The sequence below is a fragment of the Lycorma delicatula genome, chromosome 12, assembly GCF_047948215.1.
Source record: "Lycorma delicatula isolate Av1 chromosome 12, ASM4794821v1, whole genome shotgun sequence".
In the NCBI taxonomy this organism is placed as follows: Eukaryota; Metazoa; Arthropoda; class Insecta; order Hemiptera; family Fulgoridae; genus Lycorma; species Lycorma delicatula.
Genome location: NC_134466.1, coordinates 20,785,401 through 20,812,321, shown reverse-complemented (window position 1 = coordinate 20,812,321; position 26,921 = coordinate 20,785,401). Strand labels below are relative to the sequence as shown.

The following is a 26,921-nucleotide window of genomic DNA, read 5'->3' as shown; positions in this document are numbered from 1 at the left end:
ACAATTACTGAAAGAGCTGCTGCCCTCTTTCAGGAATCATTCCTTAGTCTGGCTCTCAACAGATACCTCTCCGATATGGTTGCACCTTCGGTCCAGCTACTCTGTATCCCTGAGCACTCAAGCCCCCTCACCAACGGCAAGGTCTCATGATTCATAGAGGAGGATATATATTATATATATATATATATATATATGAAAAAATTAAGTTGGTAATGTTTTGAAGACGATAAATTTGAAAATAAATTTTTGTCGCAAATCAGTTCTTTTACAGCCAATTTTCGAATTCAAGATTTCTGAGGTTTAAGTCCGAGTAAACCTTAGTTACTCTTATACGGATCTGAATACTAGAAGGTGAATACCGGTGTTCTTTGGCAATAGGGGTTCAATTAATCTCAGGTCTTCCACAGAGTCAGGTCTCTGAATCGATTTTGATTAGTTTCAGCATGACGTCTGTACGTACGTATGTCCGTATTTATCTCGCATAACTCAAGAACGATTAACTTTAGGATGTTGAAATTTTGGATTTAGGACTGTTGTAACATGTAGTTGTGCACCTCCCATTTTAATTGCAAACAACTGAATCAAAAAATTGGATTTTGGACGTTTTCTTAACTGCAGTAATAAAGCCATCATGAGAGCTTTTAAACGATATACTTACATACTTATTTTCATTGGCTCCAGAACTATAGCCAAATAAAATTTTAACTAATGAAATATTATGATATTACAAGGCGAAGGCACATCGGTTTAAATTCGAATTCATTTCGCTTTTTTTAAATTATAAATTTAATAATCACATTACATAATTATTCAATAATTATAATTAAATAAAATATATGAAAAAATATCAGAAGTTATTAATGATATAAAACTTTAAGTACTTTTAATTTAAAAAAAAAAAAATGTGTATATGTAATATAATAGCTGTACAACGAAGTCATGTGCTGTTCACATCAGATTTTTTTTAATTTTTAAGTTTGAAGCACATTCTGTTAATTAGAACAAAGACATTTATTTTTAATTACTGAGTAAGTCATATGTTAATGATGCAATAAGTATTTCACCTCCGTAACCGGTTACCATTTAATAATTTTTCAGTGGAGGTAGTCTGGAGAAACAAAAATTTCAGTTAAGGTAAGCATTACTTTACAAAATTATTGGTGCATAATAATATTTATTTTCTATATTATAAAAAATGTGTATTAGGAGTAAAAGATTTAAACTTCTTAAGTATTCATAAACGATGTACATTTTACAAGTTAAAATAAAGAAAGTATTTTTGTATAAACTTGTGTCTAATTACGTTCGGTTTTGTAATTGTTACGAAAAGAGTTTGTCTAAACTTATGCTCTAAACTCAAGGCAAGGCAGTGCTGCATTTTCTGAGAACATCAATAAATAATTAACGTATGGTGTTTCTAAATTTAATATGAGTGAACAAATTTAAAAAAGTGATCCCGCAGTTGTATTGCAATTAATATTGAACAATTCTATTTATGGATCTCTGTAAATAATAGTAAAAACCCATTTGCGATCTGTTGAAAACGAGCTTTATTAATAACAGCAAAAAATAATATAATAAATAATTTAAAAAATAAATACTCTTAACCGTGATTGTCAGTTGATCCGTCCATTTCCGAGCAGTCAAATGGACGATTAAAAAATAAATCTCTAAGTTATAATTGAGAAATGACACTGTTGGACCTCTCTTTTTAAATTCTTCAATCAAATTGTAAAGTTTTATCTTATTATATTAATAAGACTACAAAAATAAAATATTGTGGAACGCCTTCTATCGAAAAAGATTAAGGACCAGACTACGACAGATAAAAGAGTTTACTCTTAAATAAGTGTATAAAATCATTTAAAAGCGGTTAAAGGATTGATTCTTATAATTTGTGACAGCTACTCGTGAAATGAATTAGAAAAAACTTTAGTATTATCAATATTTCTACTCTGACACCCATCATAATTTTGGTCTACCTGTATATCTCCTTCGAACAAGGTGATATTAAAAACCACCGATGCAAGCCTTTCTTATGACATTTTTATGAAGATTTTATTAGCATAAATTAGTACAACTGAAACAACAAAAAAATTTGATTTAACTAGCAGTTACATATTTAAAGTACCTTCTTATAAACATTTTATTTCATAAATTTCGACTATTGTTACTAAAAAAGGTCTTTACTCTTATATTTTTAAAGCAAAATTAATGTAATAATGTAATGTGACAATCAATTTATAAGTGAAGATAATCTGAAAAAAAAGAAATGGATTCGGGTCGGGTGAGAAAAATATTAAATGAACAATATATGTTGCGTGATAAATGTGTAAACGGTATTCAAAATTATACACTGCGCTGGGAAAGTCGGTGTGCAGCATACTTTAGAATTATGTGTTGCATTTTGTTCTTTCGGCATTAGGTTGGTTGCACTGTAGTTTAGTTGAGCGTTGTCACTAATAAACCAAGACGTCAGTTGTTGAGTTGCGATTGAACATGCTTAGTTTCGTTTTGTAATATTTCGTTTATCGCAATCAATAGTTGCGAGAAATATAATGGTTTTTATCAGTAGAGTAATTTTTTTTCCTCTCGTGACACATATTTCGTGAAGATGACAAGTACACAGATTTAGCAAAGTTTTCAGAAACTTTTTTAAATACTCTTCTTTCTCACCGCAATGCAGTTCGAAATCTTCTCGAAAAAATTCCGGTAACAGTCTCTGTTAAAGACGCTGATCGAATTGCAAGACCCCTAAACTAAACGAACAGAAGCTGCTTGATATTTCGGATGAAGTCATTAAAAGTCCATCAAAGCCAATGCGTTTGTTAGCACAGCATCAAGATATCAAATTGGCTACCGCACATAAACCAGTAAGAAAACAACTAAAACCTTTCCCCTACAAAGTAATATGTGTTCAAGAACTGAAAACTACAGATCATGCCAAAAGACGAAATTATTTTCAATGATTTAAACGTTTTATTGACCAATATTCCGTAGAAGTCCTCGATGTAACGTTTTTAAGAGATGAAGAATGGTTTTATACGGGAGGATATATCAATTTACAGAAGAAAAAACAAGATTACTTTCTATAGTGGCATCGAAAAGAAAGTGTATGGCAAAACAGACCACGTACAATTGACAAACTAAAAACCGCAATAACGGCTTATGAACGAGACATTGCAGTTTACCAGTCGGTTAAAGTGTTTGAAAACAAATTGGAACGTGCTCAACGTGGCACTGATGTTTGCAGAAGTCATTTTCAACACTTTTTATAAATTATTCCAGCTATTGTAATATCGTTTCTATTAAATAAGAAATAAAAATACAAAGTAATAATTAAGAAGGTTTCGTCATTACTCTTCCATAACTCCATTGCACAGCAGCTCTCTGAAAGCACTGTACTAAAGAATACTAAAATAAATATTAAATTTATACCACATTCATCACAAATGCGATTGGAAATCGTTCTCCACTAATAACTCAGATAATAACAAATCATTCTTGATTATTATGCTTTCTTCCCACCTCACTGCTTTATTAAAACGATTTCGCACAAAATATTAAAATTTTTAACCTTTTTTTGTTAGTAAATAATATATCGCAAGAAACTATGAATAAATAAAAATCATTTTTATCTTTAATATATAGCCCACCAGACTGATAAAGTGGTAAACTCGTCGTCGCAAGATCACTTGTTTAACAGGTGATTTTCTAAGTCAAACGTTCTGTGGTTCAATTCCTAGTAAAGTAATTGCTTGGATACGGACTTGAATACTAGACAGTGGATATCGGTGTACTTTGGTAGTTGGGGTTCAATTACCCACACATCTCAGGGACGGTCGGCCTGAATCTGTATAAGACTACACCTAATTTACACGTCATGCAAATCATCCTTCTCACAATGGGCCATAGGATGGTTGCTTATTGTTCATTAGTTGACCAGATTACAAAAAATATATTAGGAATATCAGAAATAAAAGTTCCTAATGTACGTATGAAGCAAGTCATTAAGCTTCAAACACATCAACAAAGATGTAGTGCGACTTGAGCACAGATAATAAGTATATTGTTAAGAATTCTAACTCATTAATTTTTGTTTGTATTTCAGTGATGAAGAATCAGAAGAAAAAATAATTAAGAAAATTGATATGCCGTAAGTGATTTTTTTTTTCCAGTGAAATAGTATAAAAATAGAAAAATCTCTTAAGTTATATATTGTCATATATTAATTTCATTATTGAAGTTCAGCGTGAAATAGGGTTTATTCTAATTCGATTAAACAACGTTGGTAGCGATTTTTTTTGTACTGGTTTTATAAGAGAAGTTACATTCTCGAAATGGTATAACGAACACTACACTGAAACTAATATAGGAGTAATTTAAAGAATAATTTCGAAACTGTGGGCGTAGAATTTTGATTGTATCGTGCGCCGAAATTGAATATTTCACGACTCAATATTTCCCATCGATCGGTACCCATCACTCTGAGTATAAGTGACAATAAAAAATATGTAAAAAAAATGTTAAAAACCAGTCTTTTACTAAATGAACTAAAAAGTAAAAAATAAAAAAAGTTTTTAAAACACCACTACTAAATTAAACACTAAAAAGTAAAAAATAATTTTAGGCCGGTATCTAAGAATGGATTTGACAACAAGCAATACGTGAAAGTCATAGCTTTAAATTAAAAATTTATTGTTTTTGCCAATTTTTTATATGCGTGATGAATGCCTTAAAGAGTGGGGTGCTCATGACAAAGCACCTCTTTAGGTCATCCATCACGCATATAAAAAATTAACAAAAAGATCAAATTTTTAATTTGAAGCTAAGACTTTCACATAATATTGCATATCACCATCAAAGCATGTTGTCAAATTCATTCTGAGATACTGTCCAAAATTATTTTTTACCCTTCAGTGAGTTATGTTAAAAAGTGGCGTTTTAAAAATATTTTTAGACATCTTTTATTTTCTACTTTTTAGTCTTCATAATATTATACTTTACAGCCGCGCTAGCGCACAGGTTTGAACAATCTTTCGAAGTTTTCATGCCTGCAGTTTCCAATACCGCAGACAGCTTTAAACGTTTGTACATCCTAAAATATTACTGTATATACTCATATACACTTGACTGGAGCAAGATGGAGAAATTGGGGATTTTTGCCTTTCATTCTTGCCATAATCTAGACGTGCACCCAGCAATTTGTTTTAGGATTCAGTCCATCCTGCTCTCACACAGGCTACGTCTGATGAATCATCAGACATAAATATTGAATGTAACGGTTACATGAAATTTGAATTATTGCCTCACCCGTAGAAAAAAATATTTTCGTTCAATTTAATCAATTGAAACGACAATATCACAAACATGGATAATTTTTGAGGTTAGACGCCTGCACCTCCAGAGGTGGCTCTGTCATTTGCACTCACTTTATCTTCTCCGAGGTACTTGGTTTGTCTACCACCTTAACTTGGCTTGAGGGAACTGACGTTCCATCTGTTTCTTTCCCTCTGTAGACCCAACTTGCTTTCTCGCTAATCTAGCTCTTTGTTTCCATAATGAAAAGGACGTCAACAGTGTATTCTATGTCAAACAACCCTTCTTTTGAGCCCTCACAAGAAAAAAAACGTGGTAGGGGGTCAAATTAGCGGGGTGGAAGTCGAAACCTTTTTTCGATTTAAAACGAAAAATTGGGTTTGGGAGCTGTAGGGTTTGTTTTCAGGTAGTCAGATCAGGGTCAAATTTATATTTTAGAAAAATTACAAAAAATTGCCGGTTCGGATGTTACGAGGGGTTTGCGGAGGGGCCTGGGTTGGAAGGGGCCCAAGCCGGACACAATACCAAACAGATCCGGGATTGGTCAGACTGTTCCCGAGATATTGTTTCACTAAGAAAATATGCATATAAACGAGGTTACATAAGTTCAATAGGCATTTTTTCACTTAGCAACTTTGGGGCATCTTAGCAGCTGGAAAATGTTGCTAAGATGTGTTGTCATGAAGACCAAACCTGTATGCAAAATTTCAGAGCGAACGAATAACCGGATGTATTTAAAAAATTGATTGAAAGGTTAACGAGGTTGCATAAGTTCAAGGGGCATTTTTTTTTCACTTAGCAACTTGGGGCATCTTAGAGAACTCAAAATGTTGCTACAATGTGTTGTTATCAATGTGTGTACCTGTATGCAAAATTTCAGAGAAATGAATAAGCAGAAGTGCTTCAAAATTTGACTGAATGGTTCTACATACATAGTCCAAGAGCGAGTTAATATAAGAGTGGTAAAAACATCTCTCAACAGCAGCTTATTATGTAATAGAATTATAGTAGTATAATATGTCCAGGTTCTATCGTCATGCTGACCTTTGACCCCTGGATTTCAAGTTGAGGCTGAACCTCTACGTATGTTTTCCAAGATTATTCCCTGTTTTTAGTTAAACATAAACGCTGAAAGAGTGGATTTACCGCATAATATATAGCAAAACACGGGTTTGGGATGCGTTAAAAATTACGAGAAACAACCAACTAAGAAATTGACGATTGAACCTGAACGTCTTTAAATGGGTTCAATCGAATACATAAAAGAATGGCTATTTTCAATTATGAATGTATCTTCACGTTAAATTTACATGTTGAAACAGCTGATTTAGTGAAAAATTCATAGTAAAACATATGCTTCAGATACTCCAAGAAGTCCTACCTTATTCGTTTTAGTTTGTTATTTAATGAACATTTACTGAAGACCGCTGCTAACTCATGGGGAATCCCTGGGGAAACCCGTCTTTTATAACATTAAGTCAGCTGTCAGTTATTCTTTAAATTAAATAATAATTATTTGTTACATATTGGTTTAGATAGATATTAAAAGAGCATTGATCTTTGATCTCTATTTAATGATGTCAATCATTAGCTTTATATCATTAAAAAATTTAAAAATAATAAAATTATTAATAAGTATTATTAGATTAAATAATACGCAACCTTTAACCTATTACTGTTGCTTTATCACATCGCCCGTCAATGAAGAGTATGTAATTAATTATATTGTCGTAAGTTAATAAAAAATACGCGACTGTATTAGACTTAAAATTCACTTCCGTTTCAACTTTAATTTTTAAATCAAACACCGATCTTTACGGATTCATTTTCTCACGAGCAATCAATCACATATAAAGATTATTTGCTTTTGTAATCGGAAAATGTACATGGTGACTCTTTATTTATAGTATGATTTTTGAAAATTAATAAACATCTATTCATTAACGTTTGATTCCCTTGCAAATCACAGCACGGATATTTATTTGAATTTATCATAACATTAATATCTTTCACGTTACAAGAATTAAATTCTTACGCGCCCTTCATAGCGTTATCTTTCCTATCGGTTTGAAAACCTACAATAACATAGCGCGGTTTATCTATCTGCGACAAAGTTGTCACGCTCCATATAAACGAATTGGTTTGAGGAACGGCTGTATTTTCATGAAGATCCCATGCTCTGAACGCCATACTCACATCTTTCTTTTCATTTCTCATCTTAGCTAATTTCAATTCATATTCAGGCGCCACTTTTAAATATGGAACAGCCCACACGATTTCTCTTAATTCTATCTTAGATTTACGATCGGAAACCGTAGCGCGTATCGCATTTATATCGCTATCGAAACGTCTCGACACTAATTCCTGTCTATTGTTTATGATTATTTTTTTATAATCATCGGCGAAACCCAACAACATTAATAAAGCTATGCGTAAATTAAAAGTACCGTTTTCATCAAAATCGTCTTTATTTTTTCCACTGATCCATCCGTCTACTTTGACCGATGGTAGTAGAAAGTTTGTCACTGAAAGAGCGTTTTTGATACGGGTCGTTATGCCTACATATCTTACCAAGGCTACTTCTTGCGCGTTGATAAGATATAATTTATCCTGGAGTAAAAAGGCGACGGCAAAATTAACTAATTCTGAAGCAGTAAATTTTTGTCCGTTTGCTCCGACAAGTTTTCCAAAAACAATCAGATAACTTTCACCCGAAACAGTAAACATATCTGGTTGATTTATAGGGATTTTAATCACCTTTTCAATTTTATTCGCCAATGAATAACGATTGTGGAGTTGATTATATGTTACGGAATCATCTGAACGCGGTATTTGATTTAATAGAAAGTAAATGAGTCGGACAATTTCATAAATTATTTTGAAATACCTCAACAAAATCATTTTTATTATGATAGTATTCATCTAATGCTATATAATCAAGATTAACATTACTATTAAGAGTTATTATTATGCGTAATTCATCGCGTCAATAATGAGCCAAAAACTCATTAAAATAATCAATAAATTGAGTAATTTGAGATTTTATTGGTTTATTCTTTACCTTAAAGGAATAACTAATACAAAATTTATGGATGTTTGTGGACATATTGTCATCTCTTTTATGAATTATTAAAAATCCAAATCAATGATCTTTTCCCGACGTTGATATGATTACATACTTTACTAATTGGAAGTAAATAATAAGGATGTTTTGGCAAATCAGCACAAAGCTCATCAGGTTCAATATAAAATTCATCTATTACAGCAAATTGCAAAAAATATCCATGAATAATTATTTTTATATGCAGTGTATCCCAATGAAAATATTTTTCAATATCATTCGCAAAGTGTTCAATACGATTTTTAATTTCCCGTTTTATTGGTTTGTTAGATGAGTAAAATGAATATTTAATATTCATATTTTTTTTAAGGTTAAAATCAGATTCTATACTACACTATCAAAAAGCTCCATATTATTATCACCTAGATATATACAGTAAAGATGTATTATCAATAATGTATTTGTTTTAATTTGTTTTCACGATAATTTTGGCAATAAAAAATTGGTGTTAAATAACATCACTCAAATCTATCCATGAATTGTAAATCTTTTGGAATCTTACACATTTTACATACGCCTTGTTGCCTTTTAGTTTGAGAATTTTTTTCAATTTGATATACACCTTTGTGTTTAGTTTTTTGATAAAAACGTCCTTTTATGAGAATAATTACGTCTAGCCATCTTGTGTAATTTTTTCGCTAAATCGGTTTTGATAGATATTCCCGTTCTAAAAAGAAGAAGAAAAATAACATAAATAATAACGTAATAAAATAAATAATAATAATATTAGATTAAGCCGACTCGTCTTTCCGTTTTTCCTTTGCTGTTTCCGCGATTTGTAGCTTATTAAAAGTTTTTTCATATAACATTTTTATAAAATAATCAAATTCCATATCTATATTAAAATAAGTAATTTTTGATTTAGATTTAAAATCTTTAAAAGCAACATTAAAAAATCCTGAACTACTTGGATCTTTAAATTTTTTATAAACAATTATAAAATTGGGATATCTTTTTTTTAGTTTATTCAATGCACGATCTAAAATTTTTATATTGACCGCTAATAGAATTATATTTATACTCTTTATTATCTTTATTTTGATTCAAAATTATAATGCAATTATTACATTCATCGAGTGGAAGAAGTGTAGATAAATATGGTGTTTTTTTACATTTTTTTTACATTACCTTTTAATTCGTCAATTTGCAACTTACGTTTTAAATTTTCATCTACAATTTTTTTTATTTCCGATTAGCAATTCGTCTTGCTTATTTTCTATATCGCAACTTCGAATTCTGCTGAATATTAGCGTTTTGATATGACTTAAAATCTTTGATGAAAAAATCTTTTATAATTTTATTACATCGAACATAAAAACTTAGGATATTCAAGATGATATTGCTAGCATTAAATCATCACAAACATACGTTCCTGTTATAATTTTGCAATTACCACCCGTAACTTACGACATTATTTCATCGGCCGGAATTCCGGCCGATAAGATATATTGTAATAACAATTTAGATTGTTTATTTTAATTCCAATGTTTAAATTGTTTTCACCATCATGACATAATTTTCTTGCTTTGATAAAACCCGTATCTCTATCAATTAGAAGCTTAAAATCACCAAAGATATCATACGAATAGTTATCTTTAATCTGTTCATAACACACATCTATTAAACTCATTTGTAAGTCTATAATAAAACCATAATTATTATCAACAATAAAATGGTAATTTTAAATATCTTTAATTTTATATTTAGAATCATAAAAACGTCTAATATCTTCAATAAATTGAATAGTTTAATTTATACAAGTAATATTAGTGAAATGGTCTACAATAGGCAATATAGAATTGAAAAAGGGAAGTTTACAAAGAGCAAAAATAGTGATTCACATATTGCATCAATTGAAGTTTCCAGAAAAATATTTACCTCAAAGACTTAATGATCAAACTAAGTCGTATACAATTTAGAGATGTAATGTATTTGTCATTTGAAATAAATGTAGATTTAGAACTCCATCGCATAATTGTGTTGTAGTTGAAAAAAATAAAATACGATCTAATTGTAGTGATTGGGGTTTGTACCATTTGAATCTAGTTTATATAAACTATTTTGATGGTCGAAATTCCAGCTACCAAATGTTTCCACAGTCGGCATAGGAATTTATCCAGTCAAAAGCCGCAGTCGTAATTCCGGCATCGGCTTTCTTTGCTAAAATTCAAATAACTCTTCTTATTGTTTATTTTCAACCGTGAAACTAAACTAAGCTAATAGAATAGAATAGAATTTTTTTTCTTCTTTTCACCATTTATTTATCGATATCTTTATGATCGTATGCAAGTGTATCTTTAAGGTTTTCTAATATGAATCTTTTATCATTGTACGGAGAGAGAGAGCTTTTTTACATTGATCAATCGAGTAATTTGATGATTAAAGGTACGTATTGATTTCGATGTGGAATATGAAATTTTTCTATTGAATAAACAATCTTTATACATTTCATGATTTAAAATTTTCAAATTATAATCTTTATCGAATACATGAGAACCCTTTTTAATCCACTAGGCTGTCTTTTTTTGTTGTAAATAATAATCGGTCACACCCGAAAGTAACGAATATATTTTAGCTCTTAACACGACAAATTCATAGATTAATTGACCCTTCATTTCATGTTTTAAACGACCTATATCATATTTACTCGATGCGTAAACATTTCGATTTCTTTCATTCAAACGTTTGTTATCCCCAAAATTGATCAAAATGTTCATGCTTCTCGTTTTTCATCAGATACAAACGAAGAAATCATAATAATGGGATGGATTTTTTCTCTAGCGCGAGTAGATAATCTTTATGCGATTCGTGTAAGTGTTTAGGATATGCTCAATCGACTTATTAATAAAACCCATTTCCGCATGATCTTTCCCATCGTTTAGACGGTTTACGAACAAATATTCAATTTCGTTTTCAATACACCATCTGAATCCGTCTACAGTCAACGGTTCAATCATACATTTCCCATAAAGGGATCTAACAACATAATATTTTATTAATTTTATTGGTTCAAATACATATCGGGATCTGTAACGAGTTCTGATTGCACCTTCGTAGCCTCGAAGGCTGCAAGCCACGGTAAATGTGGAGCAGATACATAATTATACGGATCTGAAATGTTTATTTCAATCATTTTATTACGAAAACTCACAAACACATCAGCCAACAACATGACACCCAATTTCATGTATAAATCGTGGTATTCACCGAGCGTCTTAATTTTAAATCGATTCCAAACGTTTTCCGCGTGCATATAATCCGATTCGGAGGTGTTTTGTTTCTTTAAATTATCATAAAACGCTTCGATGGGGGGCAGTTGTGTTTCATCAAAAACAGTTGCCGATTTAATATATGTATATGGATAAAAATATCTTTACGTTGAATCGACAACTTTAATACATCTATTATTTTATTTTATTATCGTTATCATTTGTTTTATATCAATTTGAAACTGTGGATAAGTTGTTTTAAAGCATATATTCGTATATGCTACGTGACCGTCTGACAATTTACGACAACTATGAAATAAACTTTGCACTAGTTCATTGAGGCTATAAGATAGAAATTTAAATGTGTCTATAAATCGATACGACATTTTATTCTTGAGTGTTATAGATATAAGCTTTTCACTAACGTTTGCTAAACGAATACTATATTAGAGTCAGACGGTATGGTCAAAGGTCAACGATACAAAGAATGATTGACAACTGACGTCATGTTATAAGAAACGGGATTCCCATGACGTCCACAGCGATCTATATAAAAAAACACCATAGGTAAAACCTCATGCAGAATCTCAAGCATATGTTTTACTACGAATTTTTCCTTAAATCAACTGTTTCAACATGGAAATTTAACGTGAACACACATCCTTCATTGCAGGCAACCATTCTTTAATGTATTCGAATAAACCCGCGAGAAAAGACGTCCAGATTCAATCGAATTTCTTAGTTGGTTCATTTCTGGAATTTTTGGATGCATCTCAAACCCGTGTTTTGCTATATATTTTGCAGTAAATCTACTCTTTCAGCGTGTAAATTAAACTGCAAACAGGGGATAATCAAGGAAAACATACGTTGAGGTTCTGCTTCAACCTGGACTCAAGATGTCAAAGGTCAAAATGACGATTGAAGCTGGACGTATTATGCTACTAATTATTCCATTAATTTCAAGTATTTAGGTGTTTTGGGCTCAGCACCCTTTTCTAGTTTAACACGCAATTGAAAGTAACGATAGATTACTTTTCCTGGGTACTCGTTTAATTTTTTTTTTAATTTTGTCATTTAATTTAATTGTATGTTTTATTTGCATTTTTACTTGAATGAAATTTTTAGACCGTTAAATAATTTAAATAATATATTTAAAAAAAACAATTTCGGAAAGATGGTTACCGTTGGTATAACAAATAAATTATTATAAAAGTGAAAATCCACCTTACCAGCAAATTAAATGTGTCTTTCTAGATTTTCCAGCCCTAAGACCATCGTCAGGAAAATAAAATAATATTATAAAATAAAGTCAAAAAATTTAAACGATAAGCAGTCGTGACCGTCTGCTAGTTCAACTACTATACTAGTTAACCGTCATGACTGCTTAATCATTTTAATTTTTTGACTTTATTTTATCCTCCTGACGATGGTCTAAGCACTGAAAGATCAAGAGAGACACAACTAATTTGCTGGTAAGATGGATTTTCATATTTTTAATAATTTAGAAAACATACAATATATAATTATAATTTTTGTGCATAATACATAATGAGCCTAAACTTGTGTGTTTAATGGTAAATAAAAATGATAAAATTTCCTAAGTTTTGTTTATTTTCACGTTTGTTTTCAGATGTACTTTACGTTTAAATAGCAAAGATATAATGAGAGATTTTTTTATAAATTTAACTCCATTGATAAGTATAAATGAAGAAAAAGTGATGAAAAAATTGTTTTCTTCCTATCTACGGTTTGAATTACGGTTTTCATATATTTGTAAATTTGTTAGCCCTGTAAGTATACACTTATTCAAATATACATATGTAGCAATTAAAAACGGACAAGTTATAAATGTATTTAGGAAAATAAAAATATAAAATATGAACTATTTGTTTCAATCGCGCACGCATATAAATATATAATATATATTTATATGCACGTGATTGAAATATATATATACATAAGACAAAAAATTCATATAACTTTCTCACTACCGAGATCTTGGCCATTGACAAAATGCTACGTAGGAGGAAATTGAAGTTTAACATTGTGAAGATGAATGTAAAGAATATTTATGTATAAAAATCATTCTACTCTTTGAGTAAAATTTAGAGAAACGGAACTTAAGGTGATCGTATCTCTCCACGACCCTGAGTTACTGTGCCAAAATGAATTGGCATCAATGCTCCATATACAAAACCATTCTCACAAATTTCATCCAAATCCTTCACACCGGTTTAAAGATATCAACAAAAAGAAAAGTTTAAAAAATAAAATAAATAAACATTTATACATGCGTTCGTAAATCTTTCTGAGAGTTTTGAATGCTAAAATTATATATACTTTGTTTTTGAAATGTCGTGATCTGCCAAAACCCCGAGAATTAACATTTAACCAGATTATAAACCCTTCACTTGCATAGTATAATGCAACACCAAATGCTGTTTTTATTAGTTGTATTATTGTTATGACTCGTATGCTATTATAGCTAAACAGTTCATGCATACAGCCAGGAAATGAAACATATTAAAAAATGTAGATATATTAACTGTCACAGCCAAGCCTGCTGCTCTTAACTGAGGCGAGCAGAATAGCCCACCATATTAGCAATCGTTACCGCCGATATATCGCTATTTTATAAATAATACAGGTTAAATACTCGTCTGACAATGATATCATTTTATTAAAAACAAACTCCACACCATTTCAGTATAATCAAGAATTTTATATAATTATATTAATGTGATGTTAACTAAATAACTGTTTGAATAGAAAATAACACTTTGTTGAATGTATCAGTAATGCTCGGTGACTGTTCAATTTGTTTACCAGGATTTTATTATGACAGTGGGTCACTCGGGAACAACATATGAAATATATTTTTTAAATTATGACAGGTTGTTTAGTAAGGAAGACAGTTTTGGAATGATATTCGTTAATTTACTTGACTTGACACGGAAGAGTCAGTATTCTGACCAATCTTATTTTGTTAGACTAAACTACGTAAATTGTGCATCCTGCGCCTCAAATATATCCACCGATTTTGTACTAGATTGTTGATAAAAGCCGTGTTTTAATAAAGATTGTACTATGGTTTAATACATTATCTTAATTTGATTATAAGGTATAGAATGGAGTATTGTCCGGTACTGCATCTTAGAAATAATATTATGAAATCAAATTTTGTCAACGATATAAGTCATTATTCTTTTGTTTTATATAATCAGTAAATACAAAACATCTTTTTACTCGGTTCGTTGCAGTGACTTACTGTGATGAAATACTTTTTAAATAAATATATTACTGTCCGATTAATTACTTTATAAAATATATGCAAGTACGCGGTATATTTAATTGAATCAAAACACTGATGGAAATGTCTATCGAGGTATTTGCTTCGGTGGCATCCTGACATATGTCAAACTGATGTTTGTAATATCAGTCAGAGGATCAATAAGACGAACTTTGGTAAAGGCCATCAGGGCTAATAATGGAGGAAGTGGTGTGGCGATAGAAATCGTCATAAAGGAGAAAGGACGTGTCTTAAATTACATCTGTTTATAAATATATCAAAACAATAAGCTGATTCCAGTAAGATTTTATCTTTTTGTTTTCAAGAGAACAAATTTGTTTTCAATCTGAAGTTAATAAATTCTCTTGTATCATTTTAGTAAACAGAAAACCAAGTTTAAGTTTTAGATGTAGTTAACGAACAGATTTCTTTAATATAGTGATCTCACTATATTAAAGATACACAACATGATACTATACACTATAACTCCACGTTGTTCAGAGATACTCACATTTCACTTGAGTTATGAAGTGTAGTTATGCACAACTGGTAATGTGTTAAAACAAGTGTTGGAAATGTCCACAATTTTCCTGAAGACAAACCATTCACACTACATTTTTTGAGATGAATTCCATTATCCCTGATGTCCTATGACGGTCAAAAAATATGGTATGAAGGGTTTGAACCTGCCTTCAGGAAACTGGTGCACATTTCCAACGCTTGCTGTAACGCATTACCAGTTGTGCAAAACTACATTCCATGAATCAAACGATATGTATATGTATATTATAGTACATAATGGTTATAGTGATACTATACACTATGATGTGCATGATAAATAAAACTCACTACAAAATCAGAAAATTGGCTTTAACACAACCCCAATAGTTCTAGTTAAAAATAAAATGTTAATTAACGTGAAATTAAAGTGATAAAATTAACCAAAATATAAGCTTTCAAAATACTTAAGTTTAGATCGCAAAGAAAACTCAGTTCTCTTAGTTGCAAATTTAAAGCTGAGCAAAATATGCATACACATTACCAATGTAAAATATGCATACAGTTATTTTTTTAAGTTTATTATGTATAGGGTAAACCCTTCCACCCCCTGCCACATTTTGTCAAGCGAAAAATTATAGGTTAATTTCAGTTGGTGTTATATAATGCGCGTCAAAAAAAAATGTCTAAGTCGTGACGAGAGCGCTCTCAAATGAACGAGTGGGGAACTGGGGGTTCAAGGTCTGGATGGCCTTGAGTGGGAAAAAACTCGAAAATTATAGAATGTTCGAGGTTAAAATTAGCGAGAATGTTCTAGTACGTTCCGTTCACTATTTAAGCGCTGCAATCAGTGCGAGTGAGTCACTTGGGAGAGTAGACGTATTAGAGCTAGTTGAGGCCACAATCCCGTAACGATAGCAATCTAAAATGGGTATCAGAAACTTACTGGGCAAGCAAGGTATGTATCTTAATTATTTTCATTTGAATCGATGAGTTGCAAAACCATCTAATTAAAGCAACCTAAAGTTTTCAGGAAATGCGAAGACTGAATTTTTGTTTCTAATGTTAGTGATTTTGATGTTGTCTTTATTATTGAAATTTTAAGAAAAATCTTACAATACTAAATAAGAAAATAATAACAAGTTCACCACACTCCAATAATTTTGAATAACGATTGAAATTTGAAATTAGCTATTTTTCAGCAGTTCTGCTTAAGTAGAATTTTGAAATGTTTGATTTTACAAATAGTTACTTCTGCTAGTTGCAAATAATAAAACATACTTGTACAAAATATTTAAGGTTTATTAAAAAATACCGTCGTTCAATAATAAAAAAACATTAAGAGTTCGATAGCTAATAGGTTATGATTGGTTCAAAATTCATAATAGTCCAATTTTTGTTGTGACCAAGTTCAATCGCTACAGAAGTTGTTATGTTAAACAGAACGCATTCTTGACAAAAAAATTTCTAACCACAATAAGAACCATTTGGTTCAAAGTAATTTCATTCTGTATACAGCCACAGCTTGTTAGATTTGATTATCCCATCAGTTTCTTTGTATTTTTTCCAGTTATTCCACTAGTACACTTTTGTAGAAATGAAAATAAAGACAGGTTAGAAGATTTTGAAACCAATAAACGCATATTTAGGTTAAAAATATTTTTCACGAACGAAAAACATATTTTAATGATTTTCAAAACGCTGTAATTTTGTGAAAAAATATTGTATGGAGACGATTAAAAAAAAAATTTTTAAGCTTGAAGTTTCTAGTAGAGATTCCGTTCAGATGCTTAAATTCTTAGTTGCTTTAATTTTTTTGCGAAGTGTAGTAGTAGTTATTTATTTTCTTTTAGGGAGACAAAAGAGAACAACCTGATAAAAGTAACAGCGAAAGTGATAGCGGTGGAGAAGAGAAATCGAAACAGAATGTTGGTGAAAAATCAACTGGATCTTCAATACCATCTGGTTCTGGTGCACAGGATCAAACTTATTTGATAACGATGCGGGTCACCGACTTGGACGTTCGTTGAGTATGACTTCATCTCTAAAAATGGAAGTTTTAAAAAACTTTTTGTCACCAATTACAAGTTATGACGTTGCTACGGATGCTGTGCAATTAAAAAGAAAATTCAAATACAGATGGTTGGCGGATTACGCTCCGCTTCTGGCGTACTTCAAGAAATTAAAGGTCGCGTTGTACATTTAATGAGTATTGTTTCCACCAACAAACGTACATGGTCTTTTGGGTTCTTTCATAGTGAGCCCTATTACTCGCTCGCTATAAAGACACCACGAATTCGTGAAATCTCACACTTCGTCTCAGTGGCACAAATTGGCGGCCACAGCCGCAAAATGTTTTGTTGAAAATATAACCGTTGACGTACATCTGATTTCTGTTCACCTACAAGAAATAGAAAATAACAAGAAAATTTTTTGAATCAGTAATTTCGGTTGTGGTGTTTTGTGGTACACATGACCTATTTTTGGTGTTTCTGAAGACTTGATAAAACTCAAACTTGACGTTGAAGACCACATTATAAAAGAGCACAAAAAATCCCACTTGACACCGTGGATTCAAAATGAAATATTGAGATTACGTGACGACGTCATTGGAGACGACATCACTACTGACATAAATATAGCATGTGCTACAGTATCCTGGCAGACAAGAGCACCGGCATATTTGGTAAAGAGCATTTTTCCATTGAGGTTAGATTTTTTACGATGAAAAGTTGAAGATTCGTGAGGAATTTATAGTTTACGTAGTGTTGACTGACACGATACGAAATCTATTTCATCTGCAATTAACATCTTTGTAGAAAAGGTAGGCGTTTATTCAGAAAAGTTCATTGGAAAAGGATACTAATGAGTGTTCCAATATGGTTGGGAAGGATGGTGGTGTCCACCAGAAAATTATTCGAGAAAAGAATACGAAAGCATTATAATTTTTCTGTGCTAGTCACAAATGAACTTAGCTGTAAACAACTAAAATGAAATAAAAGTGATACAACATGCGGGTTTCACAATAAAAGATATAATAAGATTCTTCGGTGAATCAGCACTTTTTCAAAAATGCATACCAAATACAGCAACGCTCTGTGAAATCCGTTGGTCTCAAAAATAAAAAAGTATCGCCTTATTCAAGAAATATTATGTGCAAATTGTTATGGCGCTTGAAAAACTGTCAACAGACGGTAACAATGCAACGAAAAGAACTGCTTTTCAAATGCATTATGCTGCTACAAAATCAGAAATTCATTGTTAGTGTTTGTCTAATAGCAAAATATTCGGAATCACTGCAAACGGTGGTATATGCTCTTCAGTCAAGTATGGACTTACTTTAGTGTGAAAATAAAAAAAAAAATCATAAACACCATGACTTCATCATGAGAAGACATGTGGAAATGCGGTTGTTGAAAGTGGAAGTGTGATAGGAGATGCTGAAACAATCGCTTAGCATCTTGCAACAGATTTCAATATGCCGCGATAGCAGATGCTGAAACAATCGCTTAGCATCTTGCAACAGATTTCAATATGCCGCGAGTCATAAATCAGCAGAAACATCGTGTGAATCCATCAGCATAGACTCCTGGCAGGAAAAAATGTTCCAAATGCCGAACTGAAGGAGGTAGTACTAGCTGCAATAGTTAAAGAAATACAATTGTTCTACCCATCCAAAAAACAGACGCTATTTATCTCACTTCCACAACGTTTACTATCGAAAGATCCTTCAGCACCTTATGCAGGAAAGAAACTTGGTTACAGTCAACAATGACAGAAAATCGGCTTTTCGGTCTTTGCATGAAAAGTGTGCATAAAAAGAGTGTTCTGGAAGCTAAAAATAAATTTGAGAAGAAATTTTGTCAGGATTAATTCAGAACCCTCATAGGCTAGTGCTGAATTATGATTTAGATAGGAATAGCATTGCAATCATTACTTTCGGCGTTTTAAAATGTTCATACAAAACCAGTTTTAAAAAAAAAAATTTATATTTCCCCCTAGAGAAACTTCAGTCTACTGCCTATGTTATTATACAACTGCACTTGCCATCTTGGTCCCAGAGGTTTATTTTATTATAAATAAAGTAATAGAATTTCATGTTTTGTAAACAGTGATGAACATTTTTGTGCATTGTAAGTATAAATAAGTAAGAATGAGGATGCCTTGAAAAGATTCGTGTATTAAATGCGATAGAAAATATTATTACAAGTTCCTACATAAATCTAATTTCATGGTAGTGTTAGAGTAATATTTTAATCCCTTATTTATTAATAACAAATTTTATTCTGTTTTAATCTCAAATATCAAAGTACTGACTACTCTTTAATAGTACTATTTCTTGTTTGATTGTATCTTCTCTGTCTATTTTTTTTTTTTATAACTTTATCTCGTAATTGGATATAATAAACATACTGCTACATTTAGGGTCTGGTTTAGTAGTTTATATTCAGTTTATGTAGTTCTAAATCTTTTAAAATTCAAGTGAAAGTTCTAAAATTCTTCTTGAAGCCCAAACCTCTCCACAGCTGATTCCTTAGTATCTGAAAGAAAAGCATATATTTTAGGTGGTCAAAACATTAAATAGATTTTGCATAATTAATTTAATAATTGCAAAAACATATATCGCTAATGGGCTGTTTATATCTTGATAAATATACCTCAATTTCCTGAAGAAATTAATGATTAAATGTATGGATACTGGTTGAAGAGTGCCTTAAAGATCTTTGGATGAGATTGTATTGCGGTCAACATGAGGATTTGGTCCCTTATCTATTACCCACTATTTTCTTATCTATGATCATTTCTCAATGTAGTGTTCAGCAAGATGCCTGTTGGATCCATACCGAGGCCACTATCAGGATCAGCTTGAGTTGATGTATCCTGGTTTTTTTGGGATTTGATCAGTACATCTTTGACTATTGATCTACCCGTGACTCTTTAACATACTTTATAGCTATACTAACTCAAACTAGGACGGTAGGGTCCATAATTAAACACACATTACATATATATTGTGTGTGTTTTATAAACACAACTTTTTGTACACAGTCATGAATTATTACATCAAATGCACCTATTGTTTAAAGAATGTATTTATTTATTTTATTAATTCCCATGACCATTATTTTTTTTTAGGTGCCTTATATAATATCTTAATTTATGTTTATGTAAATATCCTTTCATTATTTATTTCTAATATATAAAACTACTAAGTTGCAGGTCTTTTTAAACAAAAATATTTTACAATACAAAATATTAAACTTCACCGTCAGTGGTTATCAGTTTAGAGAAAATATGTTTTCAAACCCTAAATATATTGGTCTTACGTACTGTTTGAGACATCAAATTATTAACACACTTGTAAGTTTTGAAATATCTGATTATACTTCTCTTTATGGTTAATAGCTTTTAACAAAAAACTTTTGCTTGTAATGATTTACAGTGTATATTTTTAGTAAAGAGTTTACCATTTATTAAACTATTTTATTTATATAGTCACCTACATATAAAAATGGTCAATTCTATTAAAAAAAATGATAAAATTGTTAAATGATAAAAGTTATTGTAATATCCATTTCTATAAAATAATATAATAAAAATGCAAAGTAATAATTAAGAAAGTTTTGTCATTACACTCCCATAACTCCAGTGCATAGCAACTTTTCAAATGCACTGTAGTGAATGTCAAGCCTAATACTGAATGTCTGTGCCACAAACGGCTACTGAGCCTCGAAACAGTTTAGCAACCATTGTCTTAACTAGCTTCTAGAGTTTACCAAACAGCGTGAGCAGACTAAGTGCAGTACCATACACCACCGGCTTCTGTGTCCCAACTGCTCACTTGTCATATATTTAAAATGGGTAGGTGCACACTGTCAACTACTAAAATTATATAACACATCCATAAATTAAAATTTACTTTGTCTAGACAGCAATTTACTGTCATGCCTAGGTTACTGAATGCCAACCAATACCTGTCCACCATACTAAAGCGCTTAAAGCCATAATCGGCTGATGGTCAGCCATATATCTATAAGTTAGCTTCCCACAACAGGGCAGTAGGAGTCTTTTCCTTAAGTAAACTACTGATGTTAGGTGAACAAAGTAACTGCATCAATGAACTCCCACACAGTCCACCAATGCGGCTCTCACCACATTGACTCATCGCTTGTGAGTAGCCAACATTCCCCTTGACCTCAAAGTTCCAGAGTGGCCCAGTATCTGCCCCCCCCTCCAAGAGAGCAGGCAGTCAAACATCAGATATTCATTTAACTGGACCACCCTGCACATGCACAGCAATCAGCTGCCAGGCAGAACTGACACAGATATTAGTTCAAATTAACATGGTTTGGATAAGAGAGAAGTTAGCCCAAGAATTCGAAAGAAGAAATGCAGAAGACCACTGTTCAAATGAATTTTTGCTGAATATTAAAGATGCAATAAAAATAGCAATTGAATAAACAATTAACTTTATTAAGGAAAGAAGAATAAGGAAGCCATGGGTTACCAGATAGGTGATTGAAAAATGGAAGAAAACAGGCAATTAAAAAAAAACAGGAAAGTTGAAGAAGTTGAGATGGTCTACAGGAAATTGAATAATGAATCAATAAGATTCAAAAAGCAAATGAGAAATGTCTTGCAGATGAATTATCACATAGAGAACATTTAGAAAGAAATGAAAAATATGAACTATGTGTAAAAAAAAGGAAAAAAGGAAATGGATATACTTAAAAGGTGGAAGAAATATACAGTAGAAGTGTACTGATTTAATAGAAAACCACATAAATTTTCTGTAAAAGATCAAGTACAAATGTAACAGGATGAAATAGGTGCATCAATCAGAAAATCAGAAAATGAAAAAGTAATGAGGAGAGTGAACAAATTTAGAATATGGACAAGCTTAATTCAGAATAGGAAAGCTAATTGCCCAAGAGATATCGTGATAAGAAAAATTGACTAAAACAGTGCTAGAAGGAACATCAGAAGGTGCAAAGAATTGCCTAAAAAATCAAGAATGATAAAAATTAAAAGAAGTTGGATCTACAAAGAACTAAATTTTTTTGTTGAAAATATAAAGCAATAAGAATCATGCATGGTGCAAGGGCCATATATCAGACAAGTATGAAAATGATGATGAGTTGTGAAAATAATAACCTGTTTAGCTTTCAAACTTAGCATCCCATTTAACAGGTTAAAAAAATCATTAATTTAATCCCTCTTATTTTTAGAATTCCCTTTATTCTGCTATATTATGTTCATTGCCATTTTTGACAAACTTCCAACGTCCTTCACGTAATTATTTAATTTGGTGAAAAGTTCAAGTCATTTTTCAAATCAAAGAATCGTTTATTTTTTTACATACTAAATTCATACCTTACAGGCAGATGATTTCAACTTACTTCAGAAATTCCATTAACTCCCTCTTTCTCTTCTTCTGTTTAGCCTGTGGAACCACTGTAAGGTATTACTTCAGAGGATGATATGTATGAATGTAAATGAAATGTAGTTTGTACAGTCACAGGTCGACCATTCCTGAGATGTGTAGTTAATTAAAACCCATCCACCAAAGAACACTTGTATCCACAATCTAGTATTCAAATCCATATAAAAGTAACTAAGTTTACTAGGATTTAAATGTTAGAACTCTCGACTTTGAAATCAGTTGACTTGTGACAAGTTAACCACTAGACCAGTCAGGTGAGCTAGATTCAATTAACTACTCTTCATCATATTAACTAACATGTATATCTGATCTGTCTAAGGAATATTACAATACTTTCTTCATTGATTTATTGAATTTATTAAAATAAAATAAAATAAAATAATGTATATAATTTATTATTATAATATAACGTTACATATAATCATTCAGCAATAGTATAAAGAATCATGAACGCTATGCTCTTTTATGTTGTACAATTCTATCATTTGATAAGCTGAAAAAGAAATAGTGCCAATGCAACATTTATCAAATTCACTGTGTACTTCTATGCATACAAACGTAAATATAACAGTTGTGTTTACAAAGATGAATCAGTACAAATAAATAGTATTTCTAACAGAATTTATTAAAAAATAAACAATTGGGCATTTTTAGATTCAGCAACAGTTGTAACAACAGAAAGGCAATTTAATGGCTTTAAATGCACAAAGTATCTTAAGATATATTACAATAATGGTTTTAAAATGCTACGTTAAAGTGAATGAAAATAAATAAGTTCCTATAATATCCATTTTGGGCAAGGAATTTGTCCTGTAGTAGCCTCTTTAAATAACACCTGCATAACAGTGCTTTAGCTAACTCTTTTCCATTTGTATACTGTCATTGTACTTGCAGTTATAATTTCCGACTTCTAATATCAGACAAAGTTTTCAGAAATTTAAATGATGGAATTTTCAAAATTTACAACATTTAAACATTTTTGTTTCATTTGTACTTTTGTGAAGAATATAATTTAACTTTTTTGAGGGAGCTATTTATCCTTGTAGCCCAAGTAAATGCTTTTTTTAAAAGACCAAAAAAAAGAAAATTAGGAAAATAATTATAATTATATGTATATAAAAATAAAGACAGAAAAATATTTATTTCAAACTGAATAGTTTTGGATTTAACAAACTTTAGTCCAGGAGAGTAATATTCCACTGCTTATAAATAGTAAGTAAACTTTGTTTCTATTTTAACAGCTATGGATGATATAAGAAAAAGATTGACGCAAAAAGATAAGGAAGAAATACAATCTTGAACATTAGTTGCTATTGGATCATAATACAGTCACTGTGAAAATTAACAGGAAATTCAAGGGGTATTGGACATCTGGTATAAATAAATTATTACAAAGATATGCAAAGTAATAGTGTATACATATTGGAGCAATGTAAAAGGAATGCATAATTTTGGATACAGTGGCAGCAATAAACAAAAATACCATGTGATTACATTTATCTCCTCAAGGAGTAATCGATTTAAAAGTGCAGAGCATTATTAATTACATTATTACTATTATTATTATTACATTATTACTGGTCGACCTGAGACTATACAAGATTACACTTCATTTACATTCAATCATATCATCATCATCCATTCTCTGAAATAATACTTTATGATAGTTTCAGAGGCTGAACAGAAATAAATATTAATAAATAAATATTCTCCAAGGAAATTTCAAACTCCAAGCAATCAGAAAAAAACCACCCCCTTGAAAATTCTTAAAATGCTATAACATTAAAGGCAATGCAAACAGATTATAAATGATACTACTTCACATAAGGTGTACTAATTGTTACCTTATCATTATCAATTATGAAAAATCTGCAAAATACGCTAACAAGTTTCTGCCACTTGTATTTGATTCTTCTATCATTTAAATTTTTTATAAGTATTGGTTCTATCAGTATCAAAAAGGTTAATGTACTGAATTGTTCCTTCACAAATGACTGATTATTACCTGTTTTGCCATAAAAATCTCCCAGAAATATAACTCTTAATTATGAACAATATAATTTACTAAATTGTGCATTACTTCATTTTAAATATGTTTTGTTTCATTTTAGGTTTCTAATTTAGATTATTACTTTTTACACAAGTTTGAAGTTTGATAAAGCAGAAATTACTAACAAGGGGTAGTGTTGAAAATGCTGTTGATGAGTGATTATGTTTAATAGTAGAAGCACCCTACAGCTGTTACAAAATTAAATCCAGCATCCTATAAAAAATATTTTAAAAAATTAATTAATTAAAAGTATAATTATATAGCAAATAAAAATTTTATTTTTACAATAAATAAAAAGTAGTGACAGAGAGTGGTTTATTAACTATCCTTTAACTGTATCTTTCTTTTTTTTTACTTTTTATTTTAATTCTGAAGTAAAACAGCAAGGATCTAGAGAACTTTACAATGTAATACTTCTCCTTTACACAGACATTCAGCTGTCAGTGTAAAAGGAAAAGCATGATTTACTGCATGATTATTTTCCCTGTACAGGAATATATCTGTAATTGATTTAGAAAATTTTGCATTTTGGGAACTGCTGGTATAAATACGTATTTTAATCTTTCTTTTGAATGGTTAATATCTCTCTATATAAACACAGATTAAGTGCAACCATATCAGAGAGGTATCTGTTGAGAGCCAGAATAAGAAATGATTTCTGAAAGAGGGCAGCAGCTCTTTCAGTAATTGTTAAGGGTGTAGGTCAGGAGGACTTAAATGGCATTATCAACATCACTCATCCTTCTGAGTACTACACAGCTGAAAGCAATGAAAAACTACAGCTGCTTTTTTTCAAGAAAATTTAACTCTGCAATTTTCATATAACAAAGATGTAAAATACTCCGGAGGTAAAGATATACATTTGCTTGGCATTTCTCCTGCCACCATTCGTTCGCCCTAAAGCATAAGACTGAATGTCTGTGCCACAAACGGTTGCTGAAGCTCGAAACAGTTTCGTGACAAGTGTCCTAAATAGCTCCTAGGGCTTACCTAACAACGTGAGCGGACTAAGCGCGGTGTCATACACCACCGGCTTACGTGTCCCAACAGCTCACTTGTCATATATTTACTAAAATGGATAGGTGCACCCCGTCAACTACTAAAAATATATATGACATCCGTAAATTAAAATTTACTTCGTCCAGACAGCAATTCGCTGCCACGCCCGAGTCGTTGAATGCCAGCAAGTATCTGTCCACCATATAAAAGCGCTTGGAGTCCTAACTGGCTAGTGGTCATCCATATATCTCAAGGTTAGCTTCCTTCAGCAGTGCGTTAGGTGTCTTTCCCTTAAGTAAACTACTGATGTCGGTTGAACATAGCAACCGCATCAAGGAACTCCCACACGATCCGACAATGCTGCTCTCGCCACATTGACTCGCCGCTTGTGAGTGGCTAATTTTCCCCTTGACTCCCCTTGGTTCAGGGGGATCTTCTAGCTGCGGTCGTGAATTACCACGAACTATAAGGAGACGGTCATCGGCGAAAACCTGGGCCGTGATCCCTTCTGGGAATGTCAATCCCAGAAACCTGTCAAATACTAGGTTCCACAGTAAGGGACCGAGAACGGAATCCTGCGGGTTTCCCTTGGTGACGGATTTTTTCACAGCAAGATGCGCATCTTTAAACAGAGCCGTATGATTAGACAAATAGTAACGTACTACGGCCTGCAGGACTACGGGAACATTGCGGTGTTCAAACTTATAGAAGACAGAACTCCAACACAAGGAAGGAAATGCTGCCTCTATGTCTATAAAAATTGCCAAAACATACAACAGTCGGCGCTTTCCACCTCGGCAAGAGTATTTAAGTTGCAATCCTCAGTGCCAACCCCTTTCGTGAAGCCACACTGGCCTCGATTAAGAAGACAGTTCACCTCAATTCTTTCTCAGAGCAATATTTATATCAATAAAAAAATATTTTTTAGAAACATTTACGGTAATTTGTACGGAAATTATACATGACGGATGGAGTGAGTGCACGTATAAATA

General features: G+C 31.6%; 1 protein-coding gene across 2 annotated transcripts in view; it reads left to right on the top strand.

Annotated features, from left to right (window-relative positions):
• LOC142332940 (uncharacterized) overlaps nt 1-25,240 on the top strand; it is an 87,673-nt gene extending 62,433 nt beyond the window's left edge. Inside the window, exons 14-18 of one of the 2 annotated variants that reach the window (XM_075379653.1) lie at nt 1,099-1,134; nt 4,112-4,156; nt 13,280-13,439; nt 20,657-20,797; nt 24,992-25,240. In XM_075379653.1, coding sequence (XP_075235768.1) covers nt 1,099-1,134; nt 4,112-4,156; nt 13,280-13,439; nt 20,657-20,797; nt 24,992-25,036 — 427 coding nt within the window. In that variant the 3' untranslated portion in view covers nt 25,037-25,240. Of the gene's footprint in view, nt 1-1,098; nt 1,135-4,111; nt 4,157-13,279; nt 13,440-20,650; nt 20,798-24,991 lie in introns of both variants that reach the window. The other variant, XM_075379652.1, reaches the window with a different exon arrangement.
• Nucleotides 25,241-26,921: the final 1,681 nt, after the last annotated feature.